General features: G+C 42.0%; 2 protein-coding genes across 3 annotated transcripts in view; one reads left to right on the top strand and one right to left on the bottom strand.

Moving 5' to 3' along the window:
• Positions 1 to 24,277, top strand: part of LOC309713871 (uncharacterized protein) — a 74,619-nt gene extending 50,342 nt beyond the window's left edge. Inside the window, exons 1-3 of one of the 2 annotated variants that reach the window (XM_082545781.1) lie at positions 18,044 to 18,375; positions 21,449 to 23,390; positions 23,754 to 24,277. In XM_082545781.1, the coding sequence (XP_082401907.1) occupies positions 21,575 to 23,389 (1,815 nt within the window). In that variant the 5' untranslated portion in view covers positions 18,044 to 18,375; positions 21,449 to 21,574 and the 3' untranslated portion in view covers position 23,390; positions 23,754 to 24,277. Of the gene's footprint in view, positions 1 to 18,043; positions 18,376 to 21,448; positions 23,391 to 23,753 lie in introns of those variants that run through there. The other variant, XM_082545780.1, reaches the window with a different exon arrangement.
• Positions 1 to 25,945, bottom strand: part of LOC309713879 (uncharacterized protein) — a 90,577-nt gene that overhangs the window by 30,549 nt on the left and 34,083 nt on the right. The gene's annotated exons all lie outside the window — the stretch shown is intronic.

The raw sequence follows: 25,945 nt of genomic DNA on the forward strand, positions 1-25,945 counted from the left end.
CTCGGTAGTCAGGCGGTAGATAGCATTAGCCGCCTGGCTAACCTCGAAACAGGCGTAGAACCGATTCAGGTCGTTGGTGAATGCAGAGTCGGCGTTGATCAGCGCAGTGTCCCTGGCTTTGTAGTCCGTAATGGTGCGTAGTCCGTGCCACATACTCCGTGTGTCGCCCTGGTGGAAGCGGGACTCCACACGTTCCCGGTACCGGCGTTTGGCATCTCTCACCGCGCGCCGCACGCCGTATGAGGCCGCTTTGTAGGTGCTCATATCGCCAGTGGTGAGACCCGCGTTGTAGGAGGCGGTCCTGGCGTTTACTGCAGTGCGGATCGATCTATCCATCCACGGTTTCTGGTTTGGGAATGTGGTGACTCTCGCAGTGGGGATAATCTCCTCCGCTAGCATTTTGACGAAGCATACTGCTACTTCCGTAAACTCGTTGATGTCGACTGCGCATGCTCTGAACATGTCCCAGTCTACGTCGTTGAGTGCGTCCTGTAGCGTAGCTTCTGATTGGGCAGTCCACCGTTTTACCTCCCTCGTGGTTACTTCTTCCCTCCGTATGCTTTGTTTATAATGGGGAATGAGGAAGATGGCGTTGTGGTCAGACTTCCCAAAAGCCGGGTGTGAGACCGCTTTGTAGCCCTGTTTGTATGGCGTGTAGCAGTGATCCAAAATCCGATCCCCTCTCATTGGACACGAGACATGCTGGTAAAAGTTTGGCATGACTTGTCTGAGGTTCGCTTTGTTAAAGTCTCCTGCTACAATGAGGGCTGCGCCCGGGTCCTTGTTTTGAAGCGAGCTCAGCACATCATGTAATTCGGACAAAGCCATACCTGTGTCCGCTTGGGGTGGGATGTAGACCACTGTGGCGATGACTGAGGTGAACTCACAGGGCAGATAGAAAGGGCGGCACTTAATGCTCAGGAACTCCAGATGTGGCGAGCAGCCGCTGGAGAGAGTAGAAATGCTCCTGGCATCACACCACTTTCTGTTTATCATGAAACACACTCCTCCACCTTTGGTTTTATTCGACTCTGCCGTTCTGTCCGCGCGGAGCACAAAGAATGAATCCGACGGAGTTACGGCCTGGTCCGGCACGGTGGGGGTCAGCCATGTCTCCGTGAAGCACAGAATGTTGCAGTCCCTCATGTCACGTTGGAAGGTGACCCTTGCTCTTAGGTCATCGAGCTTGTTCTCCATGGATTGTACATTGGCCAGTAGGATACTGGGCAGTGGTGCGCGATGCGCCTGCTGTCTCAGTCTGTTCCTAATACCAGCGCGTTTTCCCCGGCGCTTCTTTGTTCTGTGGGGATATCATTACAGTTTTTTTACAGACGCTAGGACACATTTCTCAATACTTAGGACACTTTTGCAAAACTCCTCACACAGTGAGCACAACAGAAGTCTATGTGGGCTAAACTGAGGATCAGTTATCATTGTTTTGGCACAAAATGCATTCAATGACTACATCTCTCAAATTTCATGAATTATTTTCTCACTCAGAAACAACAACTGCCAAAAATCTTTGTACGTACAGGACATTTTGCATGTGCTTACATACTGTTTTCAAAACTGTTACAGTTTTTTCTGATTGCTTAAGCACATTTTTTGTAACTATTGGCTAATTTTGCAAAACTCTTCACACAAATAAAAAAACCTGTCACCCAATAATCAAAACATTGTAGTTCTCTTGCAAAAGCAAACACAGCTAGATTACAGTTTTTACAGACGCTAGGACACATTTCTCAATACTTAGGTCACGTTTGCAAAACTCCTCACACAGTGAGCACAACAGAAGTCTATGTGGGCTAAACTGAGGATCAGTTATCAGTGTTTTGGCACAAAATGCATTCAATGACTACATCTCTCAAATTTCATGAATTATTTTCTCACTCAGAAACAACAACTGCCAAAAATCTTTGTACGTACAGGACATTTTGCATGTGCTTACATACTGTTTTCAAAACTGTTAAACTTATGGCCAAAACAATAACACAATGCAAAACTTACAGTTTTTTCTGAATGCTTAAACCCTAACTGTGATTCCTGTAGCACAATCTCTAAAACTATTCAGACTTATAGCAAAACCACTCACTGAGTTTGCAAAACTAAAAGCACAAAAACTGCTTTGCACTCAGTTTGCAATTTTGTAACACACACTTTGCAAAACTGTAGGCACAATTCACTGCACAACACTCAATTACCAAATTTCCAACACACTCCTAGCAAAAGTATACACATGTATGGCTATCATTACAGTTTTTTCTGATTGCTTAAGCACATGTTATGTAACTATTGGCTAATTTAGCAAAACTCTACACACAAATAAAACAACCTGTCACCCAATTATCCAAACATGTTAGTTCTCTTGCAAAAGCAAACACAGCTAGATTAACTCTTCACACCTTTGTAAAAATGGTGTTTCCGTATCAAACAGTACACACAAGCCATCATCTACTAAGCACACAATGCGCCAACTGCACACCGATGGTATGAATACAAAACACATCTGGCGTTTGCCTTCCCTGTGCACAAGGTAGGCTATGTCAGTTTTGAGCTCATACTTCTGTCATAGATCCATAAGCATGGAGGTATCCAAACTTCAAGTACTGGTGTTTAGTCAAACACATCAAAACAAACACAAGTGTTTATTTCCAAGTATAGGATTATTTGCAATCGCCATAATGACTATATGGGTTACGTGGTCTGCAGTGAACATGCTTCCTCTGCCCCCTCCTCGTCTTCCTCTTGCTCCTCCTTGTCCTTGTCGTCCTCTTCATCCTACTTCTTCACCTCCACGTCCTCTTCCTCGGCCTCCTCTACTTCTCACTCTTTCTGCTCCCACCATTGTACTCCGCACACACAGCTTACCTGTATTATAGTGCTTAGGCTGATTGCAAAGTGAACGAATTATCTAAGAAAGTTTTCACATGTGAAAGTGTGCCAGACAGTTGGCAAATTAGTGTTAATGATAGCCATACATGTGTATACTTTTGCTAGGAGTGTGTTGGAAATTTGGAAATTGAGTGTTGTGCAGTGAATTGTGCCTACAGTTTTGCAAAGTGTGTGTTACAAAATTGCAAACTGAGTGCAAAGCAGTTTTTGTGCTTTTAGTTTTGCAAACTCAGTGAGTGGTTTTGCTATACGTCTGACTAGTTTTAGAAATTGTGCTACAGGAATCACAGTTAGTGTTTAGGCATTCGGTAAAAACTGTAACACTAATTTGCCAACTGTCTGGCACACTTTCACATGTGAAAACTTTTTTAGATAATTAGTTCACTTTGCAATCAGCCTAAGCACTATAATACAGGTAAGCTGTGTGTGCGGAGTACAATGGAGGGAGCAGAAAGAGTGAGAAGTAGAGGAGGCCGAGGAGGAGGACGTGGAGGTGAAGAAGTAGGATGAAGAGGACGACAAGGACAAGGAGGACCAAGAGGAGGACGAGGAGGGGGGAGAGGAGGATGAGGAGGGGGGAGAGGAAGGGTAAGAAGAGTAAGAAATAGAATTACTGATGACATCAGAGCTACAATAGTGGACCATGTAATCAACCGTGGAATGACCCTGAGGGTAGCTGGCCAACGGGTCCAGCCTAACTCGAGCCGCTACACTGTAGCAAGTACCATAAGGACATCTTGAAATGAGAATCGTGAGTACAGTCACTTCGCACAAAGAGTTGTAGCACTGCCATATGCCAATGAGAAACACACCAACACCATTGATGTAAAAATACTGAAATTGTTACTTTACAGAATTGCTAGATGACCAGATGCTGGGGGCAGAGGAAGCATGTTCACAGCAGCCCAAGTAACCCATATAGTCATTATGGCGATTGCAAATAATCCTATACTTGGAAATAAACACTTGTGTTTGTTTTGATGTGTTTGAATAAACACCAGTACTTGAAGTTTGGATCCCTCTATGCTTATGGATCTATGACAGAAGTATGAGCTCAAACTGACATAGCCTACCTTTTGCACAGAGAAAGCAAAAGCCAGATGTGTTTTGTATTCATACCATCAGTGTGCAGTTGGCGCATTGTGTGCTTAGTAGATGATGGCTTGTGTGTACTGTTTGATACGGAAACACCATTTTTACAAAGGTGTGAAGAGTTAATCTAGCTGTGTTTGCTTTTGCAAGAGAACTACAATGTTTTGATTATTGGGTGACAGGTTTTCTTATTTGTGTGAAGAGTTTTGCAAAATTAGCCAATAGTTACAAAAAATGTGCTTAAGCAATCAGAAAAAAAACTGTAACAGTTTTGAAAACAGTATGTAAGCACATGCAAAATGTCCTGTACATACAAAGATTTTTGGCAGTTGTTGTGTCTGAGTGAGAAAATAATTCATGAAATTTGAGAGATGTAGTCATTGAATGCATTTTGTGCCAAAACACTGATAACTGATCCTCAGTTTAGCCCACATAGACTTCTGTTGTGCTCACTGTGTGAGGAGTTTTGCAAACGTGACCTAAGTATTGAGAAATGTGTCCTAGTGTCTGTAAAAAACTGTAATGATAGCCATATATGTGTATACTTTTGCTAGGAGTGTGTTGGAAATTTGGTAATTGAGTGTTGTGCAGTGAATTGTGCCTACAGTTTTGCAAAGTGTGTGTTACAAAATTGCAAACTGAGTGCAAAGCAGTTTTGTGCTTTTAGTTTTGCAAACTCAGTGAGTGGTTTTGCTATAAGTCTGAATAGTTTTAGAGATTGTGCTACAGGAATCACAGTTAGGGTTTAAGCATTCAGAAAAACTGTAAATCTAAAAATGCAGTTTAACCAGCCACAGCTGATTCTCATTGTAGATGAACATCTACACAGGTGTTACTCCTTCAATTTCATTACAAAAGGAGACAACTGCTGAATAGGTTTGTTTTGTGATGTGAACATGGACCCAGCCAGAAATGGAGAAGTGGCTGAAAGATGAAGAAGAGTGGCTGGGAGGGGGCGAGGAATACGTATGCGTGGTGGAAGAAGAATAAGAGGAAGATCAAGAGCTGTAGTCTCAGATGAGATCAGAGCTACTGTAATTGATCATGTAGTAAATCATGGTCACTCAATGAGAGAGGCTGGTCAGAGAGTGCAGCCAAATCTGCAACGCTCTACAGTGGCATCTATTGTTAGAGTTTTTCGGCAAACCAACAGGTAACTTGTATTCTGCAAGGGCATTTGCACATTTCAGAAGTAAATAAGTTTTTGTGTAATTGTTGTTGCATTTCTGCTTAGGACTCAACGGTTACCTCACACAGGAGGGAGAGGATGGATGTTCACTGATGTGCAGGAAACTGCCATTGTTGATATGGTCATCAAAAACAATGGGATAAAACTCACTGAAATTAGACACAGAGTCTTGGCAGACAACGTTACTTTCGCAAATATTCACAGTGTAAGCATAACAACAATTTCTAGTGTCCTGAAAAACATCAGGTCAGGATGAAACAGTTGCACACTGTGCCTTTTGAGAGGAACTCTGAACATGTCAAGCAACTCAGGAACCAGTATGTCCAGGTAAGATCACAATAAAATACAGATCTGTTTTTGAACAAAACCAAACACACAAAGACAATTTTTACAAATTTACTACTGTAACAGCTTATGTTGCCTTGTGGATTTATGTTAGAGAGTCATGGAGATTGAAGGCAGGCAAACACACCACATTTTCATCTTTGAGGATGAGGCAGGTTTCAACTTGGCCAAAGCACGGCGACGAGGGAGGAATGTGATTGGGAAGAGCGCCACAGTGAACATCCCGGGCCAGAGGGGTGCCAACATCACAATGTGCGCAGCAACATCCACTGATGGACTGCTGCTACACAGACCACTGATTGGGCCATACAACACTGAACGGCTCCTTGCGTTCCTGCATGACCTCTATGGAAGGGTTGTGCTAGGTGAGGAAAGGGATGCGGAGAGAAGGAATCAGCCAACATTTATAATTGTATGGGACAATGTGGCATTTCATCACTCCCGTGCAGTCACCGAGTGGTTTGCAGCCCATCCCAGAATGGAGTCTCTTTTCCTCCCACCTTACTCTCCATTCCTCAACCCCATAGAGGAATTCTTTTCCTCATGGCGGTGGAAGGTTTACGACCATCATCCACATGATCAGATGTCCCTCCTGGATGCAATGGATGCTGGATGCCTGGAGATATCAGCAGAAGATTGCCAGGGATGGATCAGGCATGCCAGAAGATTCTTTCCTAGGTGTATTGCCCTAGATGACATAAGATGTGATGTGGATGAGAACCTGTGGCCAAATAGAGAAGACAGAGTAGAATAGCATTACTATTGTATGTGTATCAGTGGATGGTGTGTATACAAATTCTTGTATTTTGGGATTACTTAGTGCAGAAAAATAAAAATACATAAACAAATATTAACGAATTCTGCATGATGTCTGATTCATTCCAGTAACATATATTGAAATTATAAACAGAGATGTGTCCTTGTTTTACACAAGAAAACACTGTGTAATGCTACATGTTGTTAGTGTTTTTTAGGTCATTGTTTTGTGGGTGCCAAAGTGTGTTTGTCGGCTGTCAACCTTTGCTAGTGTTCTGGAAGAATGAGTTTGAGACCTGAATGAAGTGTTTTGGTAGTTGTAGTGCATTTTGAAGGTGAAATGAACTGCTTTGCCAAGCTGAAGGTCAGTGAGGAGAATTGTGTGAAGAGTTTTGCAAAAGTGACCTAAGTATTGAGAAATGTGTCCTAGCGGCTATAAAAATAAAATAAATTAAAAAAACTGTAATACAAAGGATTGGAGTCTGTTTTGGATTTTCACTTGTTGTTGGCTTTAATATGAACAGTCACATAAAATTCATTCAAATTTTTTTTGCCTTTGCTTCAATTAAGAAGTTTCTTTAAATCTACAACAGCTTCCTTTTCAAAAAGTTTACTGACATAGTAAGGTAGTAGCAAGGGAACTCAGTAAGTATGAGCAACAGTAGCTTAGGGACACTTTCTCCAATAAAGAGGATTTCATCATCTGCAGTTCGTAAAAAGTGCCGTATTAAAAACAATTCAGCAGACCCTCAGAGTGCGGATACAAACTGTTTTCAGCTGTAGAGGTAGAGGTACGCTTCATGTACTTATCAACATACAGTTCAGAGGCTTGCATTAGAGAGCATTGGTGCTTGGGCATTGTCAGAGATTTACAGTTAACAGTCAGGTGAATAAACAACAATGAGACACTTGTGTAGGTTAACGTGCTGCACGGGTGAAAAGCTCAGAGCAAATCACACCGAACTGCAGTATTCGTTTATTTTTATAGGTTACATCGTCAATATGCAAATATAATCACATTTCCTGTCACGCAGGTCCTGATGTCTGTCTGCATGCAAGCTGTGTGTGTGTGTGTGTGTGTGTGTCACAGAGTATGTGTGTTGCAGGTCAATTTCTAAGAATAATATAATGCAAGTCAACTTCTGCGGATATGTATTTCTGTGCTGGTCTCTTGTCAGTGTCACAGGGTCAGCTTCCTGTTTTAACAGAAAACTGTGTCTGGTGAAATATGTATAACATAACTTTTGAAGCATAAGCAAATAAAACAATAAAAACTCCCTGACATTCCCTCCTGTTGTTACCGTATTTCACCACTTCAATCATACTTTATTATCAGCCAACAATCACTTGCTTTCAACACTTTCAATTGTAGCATCATTCAGTATGTGTGAGTGTGTGTGTTCCTATACTAAATCTTCTTGTGGCAGTCCAACATAGGTGATCACTGTGGCCTGTACCATTTTGTCAATCATTGATCTGATACAGGGTAGAATGCATGTAGAGAACATGCAAAGCAATAAAAGAAAAACTCCTATCAAGACAAGTCCTTTGATCATGAGGGTCTTCCAGCTGCCGCTCAGCAGCCAGGTCAGCCAGTCCTCTGTGTTCATGACATAGTCTTGTTGCTGTGCATTACTCAGTTGTCGTAACTTCTCCAGGGCGGTGGTCATGGTCAAGGAATGCACGTTATCTGGAATATAGGTGCAGCAAGTGATGTTGAATAAGACACAGAGGCCCCCTCTCTCAGCGAGAATCATGTCCAGGGCGACTCTGTGTTGCATGACCACTATTCTGATCGCATCGATTTCCTCATTCTGAGCCTTGTTTATCCATGTTGAGCTGTTCAGGAAAAGTCCAAATCTGTAGTCAAGAGTCTCGATTCTCAGCATGTTTTTTCCATTCCCGATCCATGGGAAAAGTGAGTGCAGGACTTTCTGTCCGGTGGTCCACAACTTGAACTCCGCTGGCACATCACTGCCCCAGATTGGATCATGAGGTTGCACGTCATCAGTGCTCCTCTTGCGTCTTGGTCGGTCCTGATGGAATATTCTGAATGTGTGGTCTGACACTAAAATTGGGGCGCAGAGTCCGGTGCTGTTGGGTGGGATGGTGAAGTATGTCTTTGAGCCACATGCCCAAGCTGTACCCTGCACCCAATATGTGCCATTCAGGAAGCTTATCCGTGCCTTTCTGTCCTGCGGCATCCGGAAAGTCTGGGAGCAGTTTTGGTTCATCCCCAGCTTTCTGTTGCCGTATGCGAAGGTGAAACACATTGGATGTTGTATTCCTGGTTCCCTCCTGACGTTGAAAGATTTTCCCTTGTCATTGGTCGCATTCAGGTGTACCCAGTATCGGTCATCACAGCTGTAGTTCCAGTCTGAGATCTCTGGTGTACAGAAGAGTAGCTCATTAGGTTTATAGTTGATCAGTGTTCCATTACATCGTCGCAGGTCGATTTTTGTGACTTGTCTTTTTAACTCCAACTTGAAGGCGAAGATGTCTTCGGGGGAACATGTTCCACTGGTGGCCTTGTAGAATATACATAGGGCTTCGGAAAGGCTGGGTGATTTTCCATATAGGGTGGCTTGCATTGCTGTTGTTGGGAGGTGAGAATAGACGTAGCAGCCAGTGTGGTTGTCTTCTGTATGTACTCGGTTGTAGACGTACCGGTACCAGGCATTGTTCAGCCAGGGGTGGTTGTGCTCTTTATCCATATCCTTTAGGTGTAAGTTGTTATATGACCATTTTTATCTGCAGGTGGTGCTGTGGGTCCTCGTCTTTCCAGGTGAGTATCAGTAGGCTCTCTAGGAGCGCAATGCCAGTCATTATGAGGACAAGGTTCTTCATGATGACCAGGCACACCCGGGCTCCAGGTGAGTAGACCACTGGCGAGAAGACAAAAGGGCGGGATATACCCAAACAGCCCTTTCCTCCACCAGGGAACACCTAGGAGTCGGGGGAACCGGCGTCTATGCTTGTGTTGTCACTCACTTTTTTGCAGTGGCTTTGGTGGATCCAAGATGGTCTTTCTGCTATTTTGGGCCTTCCCACCTTGGTGAACTCCAATTTTTCCTCAGGATCCAATCACCTGGTTGCAACCTGCAAGATACTGGAGAGATATTACTCGGCAGTTTATTGTTTAAGACAATCTCTTTATTCTCAAATAATTTAGTCATCCACTCTGCTAGGGTGGTTTCTCTTATAGACTTATTAATAGGCTCACTAGTGAGAGGAAGCGGAAATTGCCTCCCGTGAACAATTTCAAAGGGTGTGAGCTTTTGCGAACCCTGGGTTAGTCGCATCCACATCTTCACCAGGCCCAAACACTCAGGCCTTTGTCTGATTTTATCAGAGTAGGAATAAAATGGTTGCATAAACATTTTGCTACTGAGATTGCATCTGCTCTTTTTACTGGATAGATTTCTGGCCATTTTGAGAACACATCCACAATTACTAGAGCGTATTTTGATGTTTGACATTCGTTCAGTTCAATAAAATCCATGTGGATTGTGTGAAATGGGTGCGGTGGTGTTGGGAAAAAGCCTCTTTTAGGCCTGAGGTTTCCCTGTGCAATATGTTTCTGGCAAATCATGCATGTTCTGATAAACTCTTGTGCTGAAGCTTCAAAATTTTGAGTATAGAAGTGTTTGGGGAGGATACTCATCATTCCACCCCTTGACAAATGCTTTAAGCTATTTGTCACTAATGCTGCTGTCTTGTGTAGCAATTTTGTAGCCGTGCTCCACACTTTAGCCATTTCTTTCGCTCCGCTATAGGAGCGGCTTCCTATTCATCTCTAAGTACATCAAGTGGTATTAGCTGTGAAGTTTCAGACATTAAAGTTCATATTGGTTGCTGTGCGGCCTTCTTTGCGGCTTGGCCTGCGAAGTTATTGCCTTCAGTAATTTCTGAATTATCTTTTTTGGTGTGCAACGCATATTGACTGTCAGTGTGAATATATATATATCTTGACCTTTGCGCAGCATGCACGTATGATAGCCGCTAATTCTGCACTCTGTGCTGAAAAAGAGGAAGCTAAAGGTTTCGCTTCTAAAACAGTAGGCTGCAGTGTACTAAAAATGTCTGGTCGGGGTTTCATTTTTTTCAGTTAGCTTCAGCATACAGCTGTGTTCGGCACCATCTACTTCCGCAGGAAGGAGAGTGCTTGTCACAGTCAGGCAAGGCTAAAACTGTGCTTGTTTGCAGGGCAAGTTTTAAGTCAATAAATGCTTTGTCTGCCTCTGGTGTCCATTCTATTTCATCTTTCAGAGCTAAGTGTTTGCCATAGATCAAGTTTTGCAAAGGTTGGGCCAGCAGTGCATATTCAGGTATCCAACGTCTGCAAAAGTTGCAAAGACCTAAATAACTCATCATTTGTTGTTTGGCGACAGGCTTAGAAGCGTATTGTACAGCTACTTTTCTGCTGTCTAACAGCTGTCTGCCTTGTCCTGTCAGTCTGTGGCCAAGGTACGTGACCTCTTTGCTCTAAGGTCATGTACTAGCCGATATTTCCCAGTGTTTGCTTCTTTTTTTTTTAACTGGGAAAATCAGAGTATTACATGTTGCTTCAGTTGTTTTTATTAAAAGGCCTATTGTTAAAATACTGCACGCTTTTTCTTCTCTATAGATGCAACATTACATTTTCACTTAAGGCATGTTTAAATAATTTCTTGTTTCTCAAAGAATTCACACATTTCACTCATCTTACATATTTCAACTTTGAAGTTAAAGTTTTCTTATTTCATCTCTCTATATATATATATTTAAACTTTGAATTGCTCACAGTTTACAGCTCTAAAACTGGGCATTTGTAAATCATGTACGTGAATTTGCATATGTTGCTTTTGCAGTGTTTCAGACCCCTTAAGCAGTCAGTTTTCTTTCCCAAATTTGCTAACCTATGGGTTTCTTCCGACCGCTGCACGTGGAGAATTAATCCAGGTCTGTTTTGCTCCTGAAGAAACACAACTAAGACATTTTCATTATGATCCTGAGTACTTAAACTACCCGTTTCCCTCTCTCTGGTCAGAAATACCAACTCATGTTATGTTATGTGTATAAGTGTAAGCAGGTCTTCATTTCTTTTCCTATGCATGTTAATGTTCAGTGAGTGTAAGCTGCTTTCTTCATTGCCTCTGCATGTTATAATCAGGTGTAATTCATGCATCTTTTCACTGATTTTTTAATTCAAAACCATCTCACTTCTGATTCTTTCCAAAAATAATTTCACATGTAACACTTTGTGTATGTGTGTTTTCTATTCATTGATAGACAGCTCCCTGTGCTGTCCCCTATGCAGCTTCCGCTCGGAAACAAATAAATAAAAATGTTTAACTCGCTCATTAGCTTAGTAGTGTCCACATATTTAAATCAGCTTCTCAATCTTGTAGCTTTAACTATTATCCACAGGGTTTGGCTTATTAATTATCATTATAAATGTGCTCTACATCTCAGTAATATTTATCTAGGATAAATGACAGATTTTCAAGCAGGTTAAGTGCCTCTATGCACCTAATTGGTTTAGATATTGCCTTTATTTTCTTCATCTCATATGTCATTATACTGAGTTTGAGCAAACCTTAAGCTTGATGCAGACTACTTCATAACAATTATCCATCTCACATCATACTGACTAGGATACTTCTTGTCATTAATATTATATTTTTATTAATATTATCATCTTTTTCTTTCTATATAATGACAACAGTATATTACAACATTTTATCAGTGTAAATTACTATACTACTACTGAGCCAATTTAATAGTTTAGGATCATCTTACTCAGCAAACAGATAATTTAGAATTCATCCAATCCGTACAAATTTGCTTTTTCTCTGAACAGGTTTGTGCCTACTTTTTAGACTGGTCTTCTGTTTGCCTCATCTCAGATCCAATCTTCAGTCACATTCATTCTCTCTGTTTCATGTTGAACCAAGTAATTTATTATTATTTTTATTTTTATATTTTATTTTGTATCCATCAAGGGCTCTGGGTGGGCTGCAGTCCCACCCGTCATCCAGGCTGGAGACATTTACCTTTCCACACACTTTCCTTGGCTGAACAATGAGACAGCCTTAATCTACCTTATGCATCTCTCTTTTTTATAGAAAAGGTTTTCATGTGAATGATTTCCTTTTATTTATTTTATACAATCTGGGCATGATCGTCATGCCAACTATATTTCATTGTTCAGTTCTGTTTGTAAGGTTCCTCTTAAAATAGTTACTGCAGAGGGACTGCAAACCATTTAGTTTCGTTTTGTAGAAGGTTTGATTACAATGTATTTTATTGAGTTAAATATACAGTCAGACCCGTGAAGCTGTCACTGGCACGAAGGACGAGATAAGTTATCAACAACAGGCTTCTACTTTCAAGCTATTCTTGAAAGCGGTTGTCGATTTTACGTGATGACGCACAACTTTTTCCTCATTCAGCCAGTACATGAGCTATCAACGGTAAACAATTCAGTGCAGTAGTTCAGACACCTTAATGTGCTGTTAAATCAACTTACTCCACCAACAAAACAATGAAAACAGTTTATGCGCGCAATTTCTATCCTATGTTAGTTGACACTTTCCGTACACTTATTTACTTTCCAGTAAAGTTAGACTTCCAGCCTTTTTTAACTGCAAAACGAGTGTCTATTACACTACCAGTTTCGTCTTACAGGCGAGTCCCTCATTCAGACTACCAGCTTTTTTTTTTAACTGCGAAACGAGTGTCTATTACACTGCCAGTTTCGTCTTACAAGCGAGTCTTAAAACTGCCAGTCCCCGTAGGACGAGTTTTCTTGGAACAGTGTCACCCTAAACACCGATAATTTTACGCAAGGTGTGTCAAATGTGGAATAATCACCTGGCTTCGCTGTTGCCGGTCTGTCGGGCATCTCTTTTCAAGCCCCAGCGCCGTGGGCCTGTATGACGTCGGCCAGGACCCGAATTTTAGCGTCCCTGGACTTTCAACCCTTCCTGGAGGGCGCTCTGCAGAGTCTTCGACGCAGGCTTGTCACGGCGTCGGGACTTGAGGAAGGATACCACTGTGAAATGGAGCATAATATTATTATTAATACCAGTCCATTAACGGCTTCGAAGGACCAATTAAATGTCAGAGATTTACAGTTAACAAACAGTCAGGTGAATAAACAACAATGAGACACTTGTGTAGGTTAACGTGCTGCACGGGTGAAAAGCTCAGAGCAAATCACACCGAACTGCAGTATTCGTTTATTTTTATAGGTTACATCGTCAATATGCAAATATAATCACATTTCCTGTCACGCAGGTCCTGATGTCTGTCTGCATGCAAGCTGTGTGTGTGTGTGTGTCACAGAGTATGTGTGTTGCAGGTCAATTTCTAAGAATAATATAATGCAAGTCAACTTCTGCGGATATGTATTTCTGTGCTGGTCTCTTGTCAGTGTCACAGGGTCAGCTTCCTGTTTTAACAGAAAACTGTGTCTGGTGGAATATGTATAACATAACTTTTGAAGCATAAGCAAATAAAACAATAAAAACTCCCTGACAGGCATCTTTTATTTAGCATGGTTATACCATTGTGAATGTAGCTATATAAACATGCTCAAGAGTCTATCATATGTTTGACATGCAACTAAAAATTCGAAAATATGTTTTTAAATCATTAACTTTGCAAATTTAGAGGAATTGTTTTCGGACAACATGTGTGTCACATTTTAAACAGGGTTTGAATGATCAGCACTGACATACAGACATTTATGCGCTGGGTATAACAGACATGCTTAGCAAGCAGCTGTGTTGCAGTTGACTGGGATGAGCTGTTTGACATCCGTAGCATGTTTCCTGTAGAAAGGCGTTTAGCGCCAACATCACCAGGTGGTTGGTTGCAAGCTTGATGTCGATAATAGTTTCCTCACACAGACCTGATCCTGTAGGATCCTGCACAACTGTGGGGGGGAGGTGGTGGGGTCTGGATTGGCAACCATGGTGGTGGGGAGTCTGGCGAGTCTGAGAGGTCCCATGCTTGCATGTCTCCCTCTGAAAAATGAGAACAATAAAAAAAAGTACAGCTATATTACTACTGGCTTTCTATCCGGCTTAAAGTTTTTCCACACAGCTGTATGCTTTAATTCCAGAGTGGGTAACTAGATGACTCTGTAAGCTCTTACTGTGAGTAAAATCTCTGCCACACTGATCACATGTACGCTTTAACTGGTGTGTTTTTAAGTTTGAAGTCTGCGTAAAAGACTGACTTTCCCAAGCTTTGAGCACTGACTTCTCGGTCCACGTTGGTCCTCCAGTGACAGAGATACAAACAGGCAGTCGTGAAATGCAGTCGTGGAACAAACTGAACCTTCGAACGTCCTCAATTAACACTAGTTGTAAACCCCAGGCTGGTGATGTGAAGTTCATGAACAAGTTTGCTCTACAAGCCGATTCTTTGTAGCGAACGAGACAAACTGGCTTCTGCCACAAGGAGATAAATAATCTGCCCTACCCCACCCACTTCAACACCTTCAGCCCCCACCACCTCCACCATGTAAACAGACTCTTTAACATACAGAATCCAACAAAGCAGCTGAACCAGACTCAGTGTCTCCATCATAAACCATACAGTGGATCACAACATGAAGCAGTTTAAGACGACTGTTGCTGTGAACTTTCACTATAGAAAGAAAACTGAACAGAACATCTGAATTCCCTCGATGGGCCTTTCAACAGTTTTAACCAGCTTTCCTTCCTGGCTTTGACTGCAGCTGTGTTTGACACAGGAAGACATTATTACATTCTTCATGATTATACTTTATTCTTTTTGGGGGAGGAGCAGCTTTAAACCTTCACGTGATTCAAGTCAATCCAACAAATCAATCTGAACGATCACAGGTGAGAAAAACGTCTGTAGACAAAATAAAATAAAACCCAACATTCAATCCACAACATGATTAAAAACATGATTCTCCCAAATTACCAAGAGCTGCACATTAACCACCACAATATATTGTCTTGATGCATTCTCAATCATCCAGGAAAATAAATCTCCAAAAGTTGATTGTGTTCATCTGGACGTAGCGTTTTGTGGGAGAACGTCGTCACTCATCCAGGTGACTTCTTCAGTCTCAGCTGACTGCAGGTTTCAATCTTATAAACAGGACATTTGCATAATGACTGAAACCAGCCCACTGAAGGAACGATGGGCTGGGAGGTCAGTTCCTTAATCTTAATTATGGTCAAAGGAGCTTGCAAAGAAAAGCGTCTGGGCTTCTTTAACTTGTGAAGTCCAGACACTTTTCTTTGCAAGCTCCTTTGACTACGATGACCTGGATGACTGAGAACCTTCGCAGACAATCATAATTATGCAAATTCTCATGACCATTGATCAACAACCACTGACCAAAACCCACTTTGGGTTTGGGTTTTGGTCTTGGCTCCCCGAGAAGCCTGCAGTTAATCCAAAATGCTGCAATACTGACAGGGCTTAGTTGTTGTTCCTAGAGTATTTAAAAGTAGAATGGGAGGCAGAGCCTTGAGTTTTCAGGTCCCTCTTCTGTGGAACCAGTTTCCAGTGGGATTGGTGAGGCAGATACTCTCTACTCTACACTTCTCTACTTTGAAGATTAGGCTTCAAACTTTCCCTTTTACTAAAACATATAGTTAGGGCTGGACCAGGTGACCCTGAATTCTCCCTTATTTATGCTGCAATAGGTGTAGGCTGCTGGGGGATTCCCATGATGTGTTGAGTATTTCTTCCTCAGTCAGCTTTCTCACTCACTATGTGTTAACAGACCTCTCTGCATTCAATCATACTTCTTATTAATCTCCGTCTGTCTTCCACAGCATATCTTTATCCTGTTTTCCTTCTTTCACCCCAACCGTCTGTGGGGTGAAAGAAGAACCTGAACCTGGTTCTGTCGGAGATTTCTGATTTCTTCCTGTTAAAAGCGAGATTTTCCTTCCCATTGTCACCAAAGGGATTGTTGGGTTTTGTATGTATTATTGCAGGGCAGGGGGTCCACTACCTCCATGATCCAATCTGGAGCCCCTAACCCTAAGGGTACATCTTTCACCATCTTACAATGCTGGGATTGCAGCCATTCCCCAACTCTCTGTGAAGGGTACTCGTTGAATTTGATCAATGGTCATGATTTGCATATTAATGATGAAGAAACTGACCTTACAGCCCATTGTTCATTCAGTGGGCTGTTTTCAGTGTGCAAATGTACTGTTTACTGAGAAGTCACTTGGAACACTGAAAACGCCAAAACGAATCAATTATTTTGGTACAAACAATTGACCACAAAAAAGACTCAATATTCAGGAAAACTCAGAAGTGCTTTAAACTGTGCAATAAATATTTATGACAAACTCAAAACAATGTAACTTAAAACATACTGCAAAACAGTGCTGGCTCTCATTTCAGTGGGAGAAATTTTCATGGACATGTGCAGGTAGAATTTTACTTTGGAGGAAATGGGGTCAATGAAATTTTTAAGCATGTGCGCAAATGTCCGATGGATGGATGGACCTTTATTAATCCCTCGGCTCGGTTCCTCCGGGAAATTCAGTTTCCAGTAGCACAGCACCGACAGAAGTTGCATGTTACAGATACGCTAAGGGAAATGAGAGTAAGGATATAAGCACACAGCCCCACTCCACTGACGACCTGCTGCTGGCCAACACCCTCAACGACCTTTACTGCTGGTTTGATGAGACGTCAAGCAGCCTTGACACCTCCACCTTCCCCAACAATAGAGACACTTTGGTCCATCATCCCCCCCACCTCCCCACTCCCACCAGCACAGAGCCATCACCACCATCAAAGACTTCACCCACAGGAGCTCCCCCCTCACTCCACAGCTATGAGGATTTCACACCACCTTCTCCCACTACAACCCTTCATATTCATGAAGCAGATGTGAGGAAGCAGTTTAACCCTTTAGACCTACCACAGAACCAAGTCTGCCTGAGCTTATCGTTATATTTTTACATGTTCTAGTGCCATTTCTGGGAGTATTTCAAGTTGCTATACATCAATACAACCATTATATCCCAAATGTTTATTTTTACACAAATTTCTAGTTAAAGAAATTTCAGAGGTTCATCCCTCAAAATTGGAAATGTAAAAAAGTTGCATAAAACAGTTTCCAAATTAATTTTGAGTGTCTTCATAGTTTTATTTTTGAGATACACCAATTTGTATATACTGCAGCCACCAACTTTGAAATTCTCATTTACATGACTTATTTAAACATTCTCGTCTTCAATGCAAAATTCTTAAAAACATATTTTATCCTTTTAAGAGTAAATAAATCTGAAAGCTGTTCCATCCTAAAAGAGTACAACAATGTGTAGTTTAGCTTTTTGAATTTGTCACATGTGTGGAAAAGCATGAGTGAGTCTTTCTTTCTTTCTCTACAGGAACACAGAGAGAGTTATTCCCTGTACTGTAAGGACACATTCAGCATTGTGCAGTAAATCCAGATCACCCCAGTTAAATGATTACATGGATGTGAGTGTGATCGTCAGAGCAGCACTGATCAGTGTCAGGTTATAATGACCAAGGTGTACACAAACACTAAGTTTGAGTGTGTGCAGTGAGACTTCAGTCAAAGCATTTAACTGAGGTAAAATAAGCTGAACTCTACAGCTTGTTGTGGTCCCCTGTGGCTTGACACGCCTTCCATCTGTTCTCCAGCATTTTCAATTACAGTCATAAAATATCTCCACATGTTGCTCCTCTTTCTCACTCTCTGCAGTCCAAATGCGTCTTCTGAGCGCATCTGAGTCACGTGACGGCACAGTAACAAATCCCAGCAGGGCAGGAAGAAGGGGGCGGAGCAAAGTGCGTCTGCCGCATAAGAAGAGGTGCTCACACAGACAGAGCTGCTTTTTCATCCACAGCGATTAAAGAAGTAAATCTACAGGAGAGAAACAAACTAACGTATCGATCAACAACCACTACCAACATCTGGATAAATATCTGCATCGATCCGCCCAACCTTGTCTCCTGGATCGTAGCTGAGATCAGCGTGAACCACGTGGGTCTCTGCTCCCTGATCTGTTTCCTGTGTTTGGAAAGAGTTCCAGCTTCATCACGGAGTTTCTCTCGGTTTGTGGGCTCATCTAAAGGTAAGCACCGAGCTAACTTCAACACTTGATTTACTAACCCTGCGCAAATTTGCAGAAATCCCCTGAACCCAACACCTACTAGAATTACTGACTTTTTTATTTTCTGGTGAAAGTCCCGAGGTGTTAATCACCCCTGCTGAGATTTGTACAGGTCATATGCTCGATTCACATCCTGCTTTTGTTGTGCAAAGCACCCATTGTCTTTGAGGCCTGGCAGATTTCCTTTTGCACACACATACAAACTGTCACGGCTGGCAGAGGGAGGGAGTGTGGTGTGGAGGAAAAGGAGGACCCAAGATGCAGCAAACTGATGATATGAGTGACGTTTATTCACAGAGGTGGTACGAAACACCATAGAACGCAGATGAATGCAGAGATACACGGAGGACCGCAGATAACGCAGTGATACATGGATGAACGCAGACGAGCCGACAACAAACACAGACCGACACCCACTATATATACACACACACGGTAATCGGGTGATCGCACACAGGAGGGAAGAACAGCTGATCTGAATACACATAATGACTGGAGGACACAAGCTGAACACAATGACACAGATACAGACCTTCAGAATGGAACAGGAAATCCAGAACACGAGCCTTCAAAGTAAAACAGGAAACACAGACTGATTTACAACACTACACGGGGACATGAACAGAGCACCAAGGACAGACACAGGTAGGGCTGACAATACACCAAACTTCAGGTTAACCCCTAAACAAATCAGAATAAACACAAAACGCTGGGTCAACGACCCAGGACCATGACACAAACGCTGCAAATCTGTGTTTATTTGACAGTGTAAGACAAAAGCAGCAAAAATAAAAACTGTTCCAAGAGTACAGTCTTAAAGGCTCACTATACAAACAATCTGGAGACATAAATATGGACACATGTATTGAAAAATATTGATATATATATATTAGGGCTGCCACGATTAGTCAACTAGTCACGATTACGTCAACAATCAAAATCGTCAACGACTAATTTAATAGTCGATACGTCGTTTGAAGCTATTTAAGATCCCAAAAGACGCAGGAATAAGCAGTAGGTTTAAAGATTGTAATAACGGACTGAAACAGAAGATGGCAGCACTGCATGTACAAGGATGCCAGCTGCCATAAAACCCAGAAGAAGAAGAAGCAGCTTGCTGTACCTAGCTGTGTCCAAGTTCAGCAACCGCATCTTCCTGTGCCCGCATAAAAAAAAGTGTACATGTATGTATGTATGTGTGTGTATATATGTGTGTGTGTGTGTGTGTGTTTGTATATATATATATACACACACACACACACACACACACAAATGCATGTAGATATGTTGAAACGGGTGGGGTAAGGGGGGGTTATTTATCTTCTCGTGACAGAAGCCAGTTTGTCTCGTTCACTACAAAGAATGGACTCTTAGAGCAAACTTGTTCATGAACTTCACATCACTACCAGCCTCGGGTTTACAACTAGTGTTAATGGAGGGAGTTTGAAGGTTCAGTTTGTTTCACGACTGCATTTCACACTGTCCCGATCCTTTTATTTGAGTTCGAGAAAAAACAACCAACACTCCAGAGAAGTCCAGTCAAACAATGATTTATTGATTACACGTACGCGGGAGAGGTCTGCAGCGTCACTCACTTACAGAGGTCTTAACTAGGAAGCACACATCACACTACTTTTGTATATTAAAGTCCAGCGTCACAATACGTAAGCAGACATAATATGCGTCAGTTACAGTTAGAAACAGGTAGACACATTTCCTTTTTTAACTCTCTTGACTTGTATAACACTTCCTCACCGTCTCACACTATAGATGTGTCACAAAACGTCGGCTGCATCCTCCGGAGGCCGCATTTGAAGGCCGATTACGTCACAGCCAGGCGACGAAGGCTGTCCCAATTCGTCGACTCCTTCAAATGCGGCCGACAAATGCGTCCTTCATTTCCCCGAATTTGAAGGATGTGTCGGGTGTGTCCTTCGTGGCCCACCATATCCCAGAATTCATAGCGCGGGACAGCCAAATTTCAGCTGCCAACAATGGCGGCCGCTGCTAAGTTTTAAAATTAGTCTTATTACTCTTATTACTCAACTTTTAACATATTTTCAGGCGAGATTGTAGCTGTGTAAAATACAAATATCTGCTCGGTTTATCAAGACATCGCATATTTGCAAAAATGTGCCAACGTTTTTGGAGACGTCTGTTACCCACCAGCTCGATAGCAAGCCGGGGGTTCAATGGTCACTTCAGCCGGCGAGAGCAGCGGACTCCTGGCTTCATCGTTTTCAGACCCCCGCTTTTTCGCTACTCAAGTTAAACATGATATATAAGTCACTTGGACAACTTAAAAATGTAATTGTTTGCCTTTTTTCATTGTTTTATTTGTTCCAGAGTAAATCGGTTTGGCTGAGATCAAAGTTATTAGATTATTAGAGTAAATAAAACTTTATTAATCCATCGGGTGGGTTCCTCCGGGATTTTCACACAGCTGAATAAACGTTAAACAGAAAACTGATTAAACAGAAGTGTGAGACGGTCGAGAATTTATGCCAGTGTCCTGTTATATTTTAGATAGCAAGGAGCAGACGGCCGAGTTTATTAAACTCCACCAAGACAGCGGTGACGCAAATTTGAAGGCTAGACTATCCCATTTCGCAACCTCGCACTTCCGGCCTTCTCGGTCTTTGAAGGACCCGGCCCACGTAGACCGCGAAGGCCGGGGTCCTCCGAAGGATGCAGCCGACGTTTTGGGAGACAGCTTCTGTGTTTCCTGCTTTTTTTTCTCCTGTGACATCCTGTGCTAATCTCACTGAGCAGGCGTACAGGCACTTTGCAGGCCAAATGTCTCTCACCTTTGCCCTAGAAACAAGTCTAATATTTATCTGTGTCTGTAAGTGTGTTTGCATTGACCCTCAAAAGACTGAATGCCAACTCTCATGAGCACATTTGCAATGTGTGTATGAAAATAAGTGTAAATACTTATTTAATAAAAGGTCACAAAATACCACTAATAAAAGGCCGGTTAGAATAATGTATTTCCCACAACTCACTGCCTCTGTTTGTATCTCTGTCACTGCAGGACCAACGTGGATCGAGAAGTCAGCGCTCTCAGGAGCCCGACAAATTCGTTGAAGAAAGAAGTGGAAGAAAAAAATACAACTGTGACAAGTTTGGGAAAGATTTTACTGTGAAAGCTTCCCTAAAAATGCATCAGGTCATCCACACTGGAGAGAGACCGTTCAGCTGTGACGAGTGTGGAAAGTCTTTTACCCAATCTGGACACTTAAAAAGACACCAACTGATCCACACTGGAGAGAGACCGTTCAGCTGTGGAGACTGTGGAAAGTCTTTTACCCACTCTGGAAGCTTAAAAACACACCAACTGATCCACACTGGAGAGAGACCGTTCAGCTGTGGAGACTGTGGAAAGTCTTTTACCCACTCTGGAAACTTAAAAAAACACCAACTGATCCACACTGGAGAGAGACCATTCAGCTGTGATGAGTGTGGAAAGTCTTTTACCCAGTCTGGAAGCTTAAAAACACACCAACTGATCCACGGTGGAGTTAAAGCGTACAGCTGTGAAGAGTGTGGGAAGGATTTTCTTAAGAAGGATTCACTACAAATCCATCAGGTCATCCACACTGGAGAGAGACCGTTCAGCTGTGACTTGTGTGGAAAGTCTTTTTCCTGGAAGAAAGCCCTAAAAAGTCACCATCTCATTCACAGTGGACTTAAAGCGTACAGCTGTGATCAGTGTGGCAGAGCTTTTACTCGCAGTAGCAGCTTACGGAGTCATCTAGTTACCCACTCTGGAATTAAGGCATACAGCTGTGACTTTTGTGGAAAAACTTTCAGCCATGTAGGGTACAGAAATATTCACCTACGCATTCACACCAGACATGATGTGTACAGCTGTGAGCAGTGTGGCAAACAGTTTGCTACAAACAGAAAGTTACGATGTCACATGTTTACCCACTCTGAGGAGAGACCTTATAAATGTGACCTGTGTGAGAAGACTTTTAAATCTCCACATTCTCTGAAAGCACACCAACAGATCCACAGTGGAGAGAGACTGTTCAGCTGTGATGAGTGTGGAAAGTCTTTCACCTTATCTGGAAGCTTAAAAAAACACCAACTGATCCACACTGGAGAGAGACCATTCAGCTGTGATGAGTGTGGAAAGTCTTTTACCCACTCTGGAAACTTAAAAACACACCAACTGATCCACACTGGAGAGAGACCGTTCAGCTGTGACGACTGTGGAAAGTCTTTTACCAAATCTGAAAGCTTAAAAACACACCAACTGATCCACACTGGAGAGAGACCATTCAGCTGTGATGAGTGTGGAAAGTCTTTTACCCAATCTGGAAGCTTAAAAACACACCAACTGATCCACACTGGAGAGAGACCGTTCAGCTGTGATGAGTGTGGAAAGTCTTTTACCCAGTCTGGAAGCTTAAAAACACACCAACTCATCCACACTGGAGAGAGACCGTTCAGCTGTGATGAGTGTGGAAAGTCTTTTACCAAGTCTGGAAGCTTAAAAACACACCAACTGATCCACAGTGGAGAGAAACCATTCAGCTGTGACGAGTGTGGAAAGTCTTTTACCCACTCTGGAAACTTAAAAACACACCAACTCATCCACAGTGGACTTAAAGCGTACAGCTGTGATCAGTGTGGCAGAGCTTTTACTCACAGTAGCAGCTTACGGAGTCATCTAGTTACCCACTCTGGAATTAAGGCATACAGCTGTGACATTTGTGGAAAAACTTTCAGCCGGATAGGGAGGCGAAATACACACCTACGCATTCACACCAGACATGATGTGTACAGTTGTGATCAGTGTGGCAAACACTTTGCTACAAACAGAGAGTTACGATGTCACATGTTTACCCACTCTGAGGAGAGCCCTTATAAATGTGACCTGTGTGAGAAGACTTTTAAATCTCCACATTCTCTGAGACGACACCAACAGATCCACACCAGAAAGACTCTACAAGTGCAGTTACTGTGAGGTATGTATTTTTATGTTTATCTTGTCAGCCCGACTGTTTGAAACAACTCTGCTCATCAAATTGTGTTAGCATGTTAGCAATTCTACTGCATGGAAAGGCAGCTCTGAATGATTATTCAGACTCTGATCACAGGTTTTTAGGGATAGTGTTTGAGAATTGTATTACTGTTATTGTAGCATTAAACTAGTATTGATTTAATGTTTTTACTCTTATCGTTTTTATAGCACATTAAATTGAGCTGAGTGTGATAATGTAAGCAGTAAAATGTAATTGGACTTTGGCAGAGATGCTCTTTATTTCAGGCGACGTTCAGGATAAAAATGTTGACGGACTGACTTACACTGTCTTTGTGTCTTTGTTTAGAAGCAGAGCAACACAGATGGATCAAGTTCTCAACCCTGTCATCGCTGTGGGAAAGACTTTTGTTGTGACCTTTGTGGAAAAACATGAAGTCATTGAAGGACTCTGAAAATACATCAACGTAGACACACTGGAGACGAAATGAACTACTGTAAACAATGCAGGAGAGGCTTCACCACTTCAAAACACTTCAAACAATATGAACTCATTCACAGTGGGGTTAAAAAGCATGTCTGCGATCAGTGTGGGTCATCCTTCATCAGTGCACGTCAGCTTGAAAAGCATAAACGAGTCCACACTTGAGAGAAACCATACAAGTGCAGACACTGTGACAAAACCTTTTCCCAATCATGTGATCATACTAAGCATGAACGCAGACACATGAAAGAGAACTTCATCTGTGAAAGAGTTTGAGTAATCTCAGTTCATACTCCACTCACAAACGATTCCATGTTACAAATAAACTGTTACGTCTTGATTCCCGCTTTTAAGTTAATCTTGTAAACAGTACATTTGCATAACGAATGAAACCGGCCCAATGAGTGAACAATGGGCTGTGAGGTCAGTTTCTTCATCATTAATATGCAAATTCTTATGACCATTGATCAACAACCACTGGTCAATGGCCATGAGTACCATTCACAGAGTAAAAATTTGCATAATGATTATGAAGGAACTGTTTTACTGTTACCAATGTTCAAAAACATTTACTAAATTATCTCCTCTGTGCAAACATCAGCGTGATGCAGGACTGAAATCATTACCATCTCTGGATCACAGTGAATCTGCATACTGGGTCAGTGACCTCCTGACCCAGTATGAACCTTCCAGATCCCTCAGGTCATCTGGATCCGGTCTTTTATCAGTTCCCAGAGTCAGAACCAGACACGGAGAAGCTGCATTCAGCTTTTATGCTCCTTATATCTGGAACAAACTCCCAGAAAGCCTCAGATCAGCTGAAACACTCAGTTTATTTAAATCCAGGTTGAAGACTCACCTGTTCTCAGCTGCATTTGAATAAAGCACCAAATCCACACTTTTAAGCTTAAATTTCAAAACTTACACTAACTACTGATCTTATCTATTTCTGATTTTATCTGTTTTGATTTTATATATTGTTTTGTTTGTTTTGTTTGTTTGTTAAGTGGGTTTAGAGCTCTGGGTACCTCCCCAACTGGGTCTAGACTGGGTCTAGAGAGTATTTTAAATTCAGGGAATTTAAAATAGAAAGTAGCTCGTCCACAGAAGGACTGGTAGCTCCCCTTACGATAAGGGTTCAGATCGCGCGAACAGGTGTGAAATGTGTGTGTTTACTTAGTTTGTTTGTTTGCTTGTTTTAATCCATTTTAAATCATGCTTTTTATTTGTTTTTGTTTCTAATGTCTCTGTAAAGCACTTTGAATCACCTTGTTGTTGAATTGTGCTATACAAATAAATTTGCCTTGCCTTGCCTTGCCTTGCAGAGACAGAAAGATCCTCTTCTGGTTTCAGGGTCAGACTTAAATCTTTGAGATCAGGCTCCACAGAGTTCAGGTGGAGTCTTCTGTAAAGATCTGATTAGGCACCTATGAAAATGTGCCTCTCGTTACATTTTAAGCTTTCTAAACTGTTCTACTGTAGTGTTTGTGTTGAGTGGTTAGCTTTGTTCCAGCAGTTTGATTAAGAAATCTGTTTCCTGTTATATTTTTATTGAATGCATTGATCCATGTGTTCTGCAGTTTTTTTTTCAGCTTGTTTGTGTAATGAAATCCTGCAACAGTTAAACCAAAATTTTACATGTTAAATAAAGAAATGGTTTACTGACAAAGAGTTTGAGCCGTGATGTCATTTCCTGTATATCAGAGCAACACCTGAAGTGACCAGTGTTTAAAGTCAGAGTCAAATTTTGTGTCAGCATGACCTTGTCAAAACTGCTTGGCGATGCTTCACTATGTTATCTGCTAATTGTTGGGGCGTAGAAGGACGAAACTCCCAGGGTGACCAGTGCCAGGAGCTTCCTGATGCAGAGAGTTGAGTGTGGGGGATATAAAAGAGAAGCTCCTGCATTTCAGTGGAGACTGTTTGTAAGATGGGAAGCTGGCTAAAATGAAAGCCATTTTTATTTTCAGCCATTTTCCATCATGAAGGTGTCGTGGAATTTTTCATAAAGTCTGCAAGACTTCCCCTTTCACATCCAAGGCCAGAGCTATTGCTAC

This window comes from Aulonocara stuartgranti (genome assembly GCF_965226115.1).
Source record: "Aulonocara stuartgranti genome assembly, chromosome: 9".
Lineage (NCBI taxonomy): Eukaryota > Metazoa > Chordata > Actinopteri > Cichliformes > Cichlidae > Aulonocara > Aulonocara stuartgranti.